This window comes from Nelumbo lutea, chromosome 2 (assembly GCF_056320005.1).
Source record: "Nelumbo lutea isolate HS-2025 chromosome 2, American lotus-T2T, whole genome shotgun sequence".
Taxonomy (NCBI): domain Eukaryota; kingdom Viridiplantae; phylum Streptophyta; class Magnoliopsida; order Proteales; family Nelumbonaceae; genus Nelumbo; species Nelumbo lutea.
The window spans coordinates 28404675-28414867 of NC_142685.1; the positions used below are offsets into that span (position 1 = coordinate 28404675).

General features: G+C 41.8%; 1 protein-coding gene across 4 annotated transcripts; it reads right to left on the reverse strand.

Annotated features, from left to right (window-relative positions):
• Nucleotides 1-441: 441 nt before the first annotated feature.
• On the reverse strand, nt 442-3837 carry DIN10 (Raffinose synthase family protein). 4 transcript variants are annotated; one of them, XM_088969737.1, is made up of 6 exons: nt 3551-3837; nt 3389-3428; nt 3033-3295; nt 1831-2958; nt 1525-1734; nt 442-1439 (listed from the first exon to the last, which is right to left on the reverse strand). In XM_088969737.1, the coding sequence occupies exons 3-6, from the start codon at nt 3221-3223 to the stop codon at nt 614-616; spliced, it is 2355 nt and encodes a 784-aa protein (XP_088825863.1). In that variant the 5' UTR covers nt 3224-3295; nt 3389-3428; nt 3551-3837; the 3' UTR covers nt 442-613. The 4 variants fall into 4 exon arrangements, with proteins under 4 accessions (XP_088825863.1, XP_088825864.1, XP_088825862.1 ...); XM_088969738.1 differs by having other exon boundaries at nt 3033-3306; nt 3551-3743; XM_088969736.1 differs by having other exon boundaries at nt 3598-3719.
• Nucleotides 3838-10193: the final 6356 nt, after the last annotated feature.

Genomic DNA, 10193 nt, shown 5'->3' on the forward strand with positions numbered 1-10193 from the left:
AGGACAAAGAAGCTCATGTTGGTGGAAACATGCTCATCGGGTCTCTAATACCATGAAATCCAATCTACTATGGGTTGTCAAGTACGGTTTCCAATATTTCCGTTGTAGCTGATCATGGGATCCCATCCATACTTGGACACATTCCCAATCTTAATGCAAATATCAAAGTAGCAGAATTGCTAAATCCAAATCACAGTTGGAACCGCACAAAGCCCCAAGAACTTTTTGACGAGGATATCATTGCCCACATTCAGAACATTACACTCCAGCCCAATCAATCTGAGGATCTACTTATATGGAAGAACAACAATTATGGAGTCTTCACATTTAAATCTTCACAGTTAAAGCTGCTCATCTCTTTGCTTACATATCATGCATAGGCCAGCTATGTATCCAATATGACTCTAGACGATCTTCTCATGTAACTATTTCTAAGATCACTTTATTTTGAAAAAAAAAAAAAGAATTCAGAATTTATTCATTTTCCGAGTAATTTCACATCATCAATCCCACCATGACGTCTCTTTCCATTTCTACCAAAAAAAAGATATCTCAAAATAAAATAAATATTTCTAATATAATAATAATACATCCATCAATATTTAGTTAATTATTAAAACTCAATCTCAATAACGTGGAATTTCTGGCCATCTTCCGGCATGTGATCCAAGCTGATTACCAAAAGCCCAGACCATGCATCATAATCAAAGCCCACCATCGCCGCCCCCACGCTGCACCTCCTGGGCTTCGCCGACGAGTATACACCCAACCGACCGCATCCTTTCACCTCCATATGAACCAACCCAACTGGTTCCGAGCTCCGGTTCTCCACCGGCTGCGCAGCAATTCCGTTGGCTTCCCCTCCATATCCGGTCTCCAACTCTGACAACGCAGCACCACCCTTCATTTCATACCTCAACCCCTCAATCGCTCCACCGGCGTTGTACATGTCAATCAGCCCCAACGGCGCAACGCTGAAGCCCGGGGCCAAAACCTTGATCGGAGACACCGTGAAGACGTCGTGCTCAAGGACCTTGAGAGTCACGGGCATGGCTGCATTGTGGGGCAGAGTTACAAGCTCCCCGCCCCGGTGCCGGAAAACCGCACAGTCACCGTTCCAGTCGGCATCCGTGGCAGCCTCGGCAATGAGGTGGATGTCCCCGCCCCTCAGAACACCCGTTATGGCCTCGGATCGGGTCTGGTGGAACATGTTTTTCCTCTCTACGCTGCTCCATGCTGCACCCTGGCAGTTGTACACGCCCAGCACTCCGGTGAACTTGTTCATGTTCCATATCTTCAGCAAGCTCACACCATCGCGAGCCGGGTCCGAGAACAGACAGTCTCGGGTCGGTCTACCCGGTAACCGCGCCCGGAGTATCGTTCCATCCGGCAAAACCATCTTCTTCAGCAACTCGAAGTTGTGCTTCCCCGGCGCGTCACTGTTAGAGACAAAATGTCAACTTCAGGTCCCAGGGGATGATAGGATACGGAACCAATCACAATAGCAACGTGTATCGGCTTTACCTAACATAGAGGGGCCCACCACTGATCGCCCTCGCCGAGCCATGGTACTCCGCGGCTGGATGCTGCGAGTGGAACATGTCCCAGTCCGGGTGCATGAACTCGCCGAGGAAGACGCTGTTGTACGAAACCGATGCAATGTGTATCGTGTGTGACACCGGATCACGAGGGTAGAAATCGTCCGATGCCCTTACTACCGCCGTCTGCTTGGAACTGTTCACCATTATCCAATAAATCGCACCACATCAGAACTTAAAAGTAAACAAAGTTCCGATATGAAATGAAAGGAAACTAGGAAAGGGGAAATACCAGTACAGCGCATCAGTATTATGGCTCATGCAAGCGATGCACCCATTGTCAGGGAAGTTGCGGGACACGGAAGCATCAAGGGCTTGATGGTATTGCCTTGTGAGCTCAACCCTCCCCCCTAAACCTGCGCCAAGCGTCTCTAAAATGCACTGGACGTCCACCTTCACCCCGTCGATTCCAGCGGAGGCCAGATAGCTGTGCAATTCATTGTAAAACCGGTAGACATTTTTCGGGTTCACCAGACCCAGCCCCTGAACCGCCAATGCATCGGTCTTCCATCCTGGTTCGTTCCAGGCCACCCCGGGCGATACATTAGGATACTGCATCTTCGACCCATATTGCTCCATCCCCTCCACACCGGGGCGGACCCCACCCCAGTAGCCGGTGATCGCGTGCCACACGTACACATACTTCAGACCGTGCTTCTCCTTTGCAATGTTCACGATGCTCTTAATTCCCACCGTCGGATCATCCTTTTTCTGAAACTTGGAGTTTTCCTTGATCCCTGTCAACCTAAGCAACGGTGGCAGTTTCTCCTCCTCGTTGTTTTCCAGATCCTCTTGTTGTTGGTCCCCTCCGACGGATTGCCACCCGTCATCGATGATCACGAACTTTGGAGGAGTTCCACCGGCGGCGAGACTCTTGAGTCCGGCCTCGACACCTTCCTGGGTTACTTCTTGGTAAAACGCGTCCCACGTGCACCACCCGAAATGGTCCAAGATCCCGGGGAGTTTCTTTTCGTGACGCTGACTGAAGGTTTTCAGATGAAACTTCACGGTTCTAATTGCGTCCGTGATGGTGGCGAAGGGATCGGTACCGGCGCTGACGAAGAGGGAGTGCGTGAATGAGGAGGCTTTCATGCCAACATCGCCGCTTTCGAGGCAGAGTTCGAGCTCATCCTGGGAGTTGCCTTGGAGACAAGCTCTGAAGGGGCCTTCGATCAGAGGGAGGAAGATGGTGTAGACTATTTGGTTATGTTCACTTCCATCGTTCGATTCTAGGTGGGATCCTTCTTTTGTTTCGACCAGCAGGAACTGTGTCTCGAGAGGAACATCTCGCCCTTGATCCCCCATCTTCTGGGCCATCCACCATAGCTTGAACCGGAAACACGCCAGAAATCGAACATCTCTGTCAAACCACCGGGACCCATTAATGAATGAATATTCCCCCCCCCCCCCCAAAAAAAAAAAAACGGTTGTTACCTGAGAGTACCAAGAGATACAATATGACGACTGTTGCTTTCCGGGAACTCGGCGCCGATGAAGACACCTTCAACAGGGCCGGAAGTAGAAGCGAACGTTGATATGACATTGTCCGGTACCCCGGAAAGGATCGTACGATCCTTGATAACTAGTTTACGGTCGGCAATCCTAACCGCCGGCGTGATCGTCATCTCTTCCTTGTGCTTTTCCTTTTCCTCTTGTGTTTCGTACTTCTCAACGAAGAGCGGTCCTAACCCACTTCCCTGTACCAATGCTGCAACAGTCAGATTTTCTCGTTCAAGCCATCTAGAAATAGAAAGCAATTATAAGAATTAGATCTAGACTCCTTTCCCTACCTTGCTTGCTTGCAATGGCAGAACACGATTTCTAAAATATCTGTGAAAACCAGAGTATGAACCAAATAAAAAATCCGTTAACAGCAAAACCTAATGTTGCAGATACCAAACAATAGACAAGAAAATTGGAGGACAAACAAAGACTTAAGAGAAAAGAAACACCAGAAAGACAGAGCTTTCTCGGTAGCTTTGACAAACAGAGAGGATACACGAATGACGGATTGAATGCTCGAAACTGGATTCGAGGGGTTGAATTTATATCGAAAGATCTGAAACTGTAAGCCAGGCTTCCCATCGTTTCTCCCTCTCCTCTCTCTCTCTCTCTCTCTCTCTCTCTCTCTCTCTCAAGTATCCTTCTCCCCTCAACTTTATCGTCGTCGTGCTTAGAAGGATCATCACTAACGGATCAAAACAGCAAGCCCAGGCCAGTCGTTAATTTTGACTGACACGTAGGATCGACGTCGTTCCAATCTAAATTGCTTTGGAGTTTGGTCTCCAACGAAATAATAATTGTCCATGATCTGGATCCACGTCGATTAGAAGTGACGTATCACCTCCACCAGAACCCATACATAGTCGCTGATGCTTCCGCAGCACGCCCACACGATTCTGTACACGTGGCTCCAGCGCATCTCACCGTCATCAGACGGCTGTGGTTTCGACTTTGGACACCCATAGGTTCGTCCCGAAAACTATAAATTAATGATGCTTCTATTTTTATATAATTTTTTCGGTAAGCTAAGCTTCAATTATTAGTCATAAATAATCACCGTCGTCGAAATCTTCTTAAAAAAATATTTACTGATAGAGTGGATGACGGGACAACTTTCGATCCGCAACTGGCCACCGTCCATTTCCTCAGTGGATACTGGATACTGTCATTAGTGCGGGCCCTCTATTAATCCAACGACAGGCAACCACTCATTAGGGCCACCACATGGCTGGACCCACCACCACTGCACCATATTCGAGATGAGGACGGTTATTTCCAGTTTGAGTAGTAGTTTGTACAGATAATCAGAATATCAGATAGAGATAAACCAAATCACTAGCGTCCTCCTTGGGGTTGCTCCCATTGGGTGCCTGTGGACGGTGGACCCACTTAAAGCAGTTATAATCAGAACCTAATCCATGTGGCAAATATTCATTCGTCAATTTGCCAACCAAAAAATTGTTCACCATTGAGCTCTGTTGGGTCTATCGTTAACGGCTGATCAAGATTTAATATTAGCTCTTAATCAAACGGCTCCGAACATCCTATTGGTCCCAAACGGACACTGAGTGGACCACGCAACTGACACCACCACATTTGGATAACAGGGATACATGGATAGAAACCCCATAAACAGATTCTGCCGCTGTCTTTTAACTTATAAATCAATAATCTATTATATTACATTATCCAATCATTAACCAAGGACACAAAAAGATGCTGACCATAAGATCCAGATCTAACACGTGGACGGCGGGATGAAATTTTTCAACGAAGAATGTTTCTTCTCCTTCGGTATGTTGTACTTCACTGAATAATGATTGGACACGTGTGCGGTTAATTTTCTAACAGCAAGAGCACGACTCCCCACTAAGTATCTTGGGCCACTTGTAAATCATGGACTGAAAAGCAGTATCGTAGACAAGAGATTCTCAATTTGTCAGTTGTCTGCTTTTTCTGAATCACGTGTTTTTAGCCGTACGATGTGCAGAAAAGTTCGCAAAAAATGTTGACATATATTTTTTTGGGATTTCACGTCGCGTAGCACAGAGACTCAGACAGGAGCAATAGCCAATAGCCAATGGGTTTCGGCGTGAGGTGAGACCAAATGCGGGATGGTGATGTTTGCAGAAAACTCCCGGTGCTTCGCGACGCTTGGAGACTTTGGAGTCTCTCTCTACAAATTTATCCAGTAACGCAGGACGAGAGAAGTCTCGAAATCCCGATCGCCCAAGATATTTTTTGTTGTCGGCCAGAACGAACGATTACGCAAGTTTAATGAAGGGAAAATTGCTGAAGAGTACCGTGAATTTTAATTTGTGTCAAGTCAGTCATGGAATTTTAAAACGTGTCTCTATATTACCTTAAATTTTTAAATTGTGGTTAATAGGTCTCTATCGTTAGTAGGTCATTAGGTCATTAGGCAATACCAGGCACATTAAATAATTTTAAAATGTCTTTATGATATTTTTATGATTTTACCCATTTCGTCTAAGTAGGAAAGGGGAAAAAGGTTATAAAACCGGATAGGTGAATTTTAAAACGTGTCTCTATATTACCTTAAATTTTTAAATTGTGGTTAATAGGTCTCTATCGTTAGTAGTCATTAGGCAATACCGGTGCACATTAAATAATTTTAAAATGACAAAATTGCTCTTTATGATATTTTTATGATCATTTTACCCACTTCGTCTAAATGTTAAAAGTAGGAAAGGGGACAAAGGTTATAAAACCGGATAGGTGGTCAAAAAATATCATAAAGGATAATTTTGTCATTTTAAAATTATTTAATGTATACCTAACGTCACTTGATGATATTGACTAATGGTAGAGACCTATTAAACACAATTTAAAAGTTCAAGGTACTACTAAGACACATTTAAAATTTGAGAATAGACTTGACACAACCCCCAAAATTCAGGGTACTATTCAAGAATTTTCCCAAAGAAATCAACAGAATGGATTTGATACATATTGGGATCAACCCGAAACCCCATCAGATGCTCAAATACTCAACCAAGCCTAACAATTATACAAACTGAATCAAACTTAAATTATCTGTTTTGTTTGGTATGGACACAAAAACAGTTTGGTTCAATTTGAGATTTTTTAATATGATTTAAGAAACCAAATCAAAATATATTAATATATAATAAAGGGTTTGAAAGACATAACACAGAAAAAACATACAATCAATCAATCAACATCATAAAAGTAAGAACCAATCAAGAGGATCTTCACCAAAATTCAAGGGGGTTGTGATTGGTCAAAGCCTCTCCATATCATATCTTTTCTCGCATCATAGATTTTTCCTATAATAAAATAAATTCTATAAACTATGTTTGATGATTAATGGAATTGACCTTAAAATAGTTGGTATCATGTATTTTCTGGCATCATAGATTTTTCCTATAATAAAATAAATTCTATAAACTATGTTTGATGACTAATGGAATTGACCTTAAGATAGTAAAATATATCATTCTAACCAAATTTGATGCATACATGGTCTATCAATTACGATGGTTTAAGTTGGTTGGTAAGATCTCCTCTTGTTTGACACCGGATTGAGTCAGTGCAAAGTCCATTCGAACAACCATTATAGCCTTGCATTGGGAATATCTCTCCATTAAATAAAGAACAGAGGTACAGAAATATTCCCGATGAAAGGCTATAAAGACTGTTTGAGCAGTGTTGGAATAGGCCTTGCACTGACTGAAACCGATCTCCTCTTAATTGCAGTGAAGATTTGTGATTGAATCCCACCTGCACCAGGGTTTGGGGATGTATGGATTTATGGTGATTAGAAGACTAATTGTTACTTGTACAGGCATATTTGTTATTTGGACTTTTAAATGGATTAAGTCTAAACCGCATTGGATTGATTTGATTTAGTTTCAATACCAAAACAGTTTGGTTCAGCCTGAAATTTTTCTCAAACCTTATTTTATTGATTTGATCTGGAAATCATCTTTTAATTTCACCGAACTAGACCAGGAAACACCCCTGTACACATGCAAATATGCCAATATCAACGGGTCGGGTCAGTGCAGGTGTACTACAAGAAAAGAAAAATAATTAAAAACTAGGTTAAGCAACGTGACCTTTTATAATGAAGCAACGTCAGATGGAAGAATTTGAGGCATCGATGGTTTATGAGCAAGAAAGCTGGAAGAGTTATTGACTAAAACCTATTCAACGACAAGAAGTTGAGGTGAAGAGGATTTTACTTGTACAAGTAATTGACAAAAGGATACTAACAGACAATGGATTTTTAGTAGGCACCTAATACATACTTGTCAATGAATAAATATTTATTGGATTATCCGGACCGGAAGTAAGTGGTTGAGCCGTTGAGCGGGTCAATCGGACTCGTACGTGATCCGATCACAATTTCGATTTGGACTGACCTTACCCTACTTCCTGTTTTTCTCTTATTTCGTATTAAACCAAACATAATCTAAGAATAACTTTGTCAAATACTCCTTTTTCTTTTTTGCAGTGTTGATTGTCAAATACATTTTAGGCACAAGAAACGATGATGGTTTTTGCATCGGTGCAAAATCGTTTGGCTTGTTTGTAGCGGATAAAGTAAGAAGAAAATTTAAAAGGAAGTAAAACAGTAGGTAATAGTAAATTAGAATTGTCGATGATGATCATTTGGATCAAACCCATATATCTACAGGCTCTCCCATGCTAAGGAACTAATGTCAGTCGTGTGTGATGCAGCATGATCCGGGCACTCTTTATCTGGCAAATGCTTGGCTCCTAACTGACGACGAACGATACCTGAGAAGAGGAAGGTGAAGGATTCCTAGGGAGCTCACCCAGTGGGAATACTCTGATTTTTAAGTTAGAACTCTTAGAGAGCTGTAAGAAATGTAAAGAGAGCTAAGAGTGCAGATAGCGCTAGATCAGTTCAAATTACCTTCGCCCCTTGGAAACCGAGGCCTTTAAATACAGATGTTCTTGTCAAATCGGGCATAACCGCCACTGGCCCTCTGTCGCAGTTGTTATTTGCCAGGGCTGCGTAGGTAACCGCTGCAGAGTACTGCCCAATCAGATGAGAGACACGACCCGGAAAGGACAGACACGCCACCACCTGTCGAGAGACGTGGGTGCAATCCGCTGGACTGGCAGGGACTGCGCCGTCAGTCAGGAGATGTGGTGCAGTCTGACGGGTACGGTCTTGTCAGATAAGAAGCTTCCTGAAAACACCACATCGCTCAATAGCGAGTTGCCTTGTAGCAAGCTATCCCATAGCGAGCTGCTTTATAATGAGCTCCTTGAAGTATCCCGAGGTGATTCCGCTTGAGGTTGCCTTTGAGGCAGTTCTCTTACCTAAGTATTAGAGCGAGCTGATTGTCCAAGCGAGCGAGCTAGGATAGACTTAGTTTGGAGTGTTTCCTTTCAACATACTGGGGTCCTTGAGCTCGCGCTATAGCAAGCTCGTTCCGTGGCGAGCTATAATGTAGCGAGCTGACCTGCGAGGACTTTAACAAGCTCGTTACTCAGTTGTAACCAGGCTATCACGCTAAGGTGTTACTTATGCTAAGTCACGTCCATGTGTTGCCTTCTTAGGAGGTTGGGTCAAATCATCATCCATCAGTGTGCACCATGTTCTGTCATCACACTTTAATTCTCTAACAATCTGTACTATGTAGTATCAAAAAAAATTGTAAACTAAAATTTGCACTCTTTATATTTGTAATTTCCGCTCAGTTTTGAAAAGAGTACAAATACAAATATATATAATACAAATACATTTGATATAATATAAAATACAAGGTTTTGCACTCTGCATATTATTTGTATTCTTTGCAAATTGTGCCTTATGTGATTTATTAGGGTAAATACAAATAAAAAGTACCTTTTTGAGGTTCAACTATGATAACCAATCAAACAGTATCATAAAAGTGATAATCAATCTATTTATCAAAATTTAATCAGGGCCAAAGCTTTTTGGTACACGTTTACCAGCACCATATATAGTCTTCTCCTTTTTATCTAATTTTCATTTATTTTGAACAAGCTTATGTTTTCCTTTTTCTTGTTTTTGGCTGAAAAAATATCCCTCATTGCACTTATATTACTTTAATTCCCAATCTTGAGAGCCCAAATATGGGCTTAGGTTCCATTTGTTTGTGGTATAAATTGTTGTAATTTGTTTGGAGTGTGATTCAAAAGTTTAGTAGTATTAGTTTTGTTATTTTAACTTTTTGTCTTTTGTCTTTATTTGCACACACCCACACAAGTTACATACTCACATAAGCTTTGATCTTTGCCAAAAGTTTCAAAATTTTGTTTTCCTCCACTCTTGAGCCTAAATTTTCAGTTTGGTAGTTTGCTTGAATCCCTCATTGAAAAATTATAAGGGAAGTGTTAAGCTTATTACTAGGAGATGGCCTTTCCCTTATGGGGTACATTACATATGGTTTTATGGCTTGGGGTGGTTGGGGATTCTATTTCTAACCTGTGCATTAAGTAGTGGTGGGGTGGGGCATGGGTTACCTACCTATTTTTATAACTTCAAACACTTGTGCTTTTCATTTTAAACTTGTTTTAATTTTAAATTCAAACAAGTGATTGTTCATTTTCTTATTTCTAATCAAAACTACCAGTCTTGACTTAGCACCTCTTCGTCGCAACCTTTAATGGCGTCTTTTAGAAGAATCGCCACCTCTTTGCATTCATTTTCCGAGTTGAGGGATTGTTGTAATTCGTATTACTCAGTATTTTGAGTATACGGTTATTGAGTGCCTTGAAGGTTGTTGAATCTTGGAGCAGAATGTCTGGTTTCCTATATTGCACTGGACATTATCCAAAGGAAGCAAAGTTCTACTTAGAGACAGTGGTACAGACATGCATCAGCGGATAAATTTTCAAACTCTATTTACCTTTATATCCTATGCACACACAATATAAATTCCATTTGCATTGATGTAAAATTGTAAATGGATGAGAGTGCAAAATAACCTTATATGCAAAGGAAGCAATTCAAAAAATAAAAACTATAACAAAGAAACTATAATATTAATAAAATTTAAAAACCTTCTGTCCCAATTCAATGGAAGTAACCCAGTTGGCCAGTTG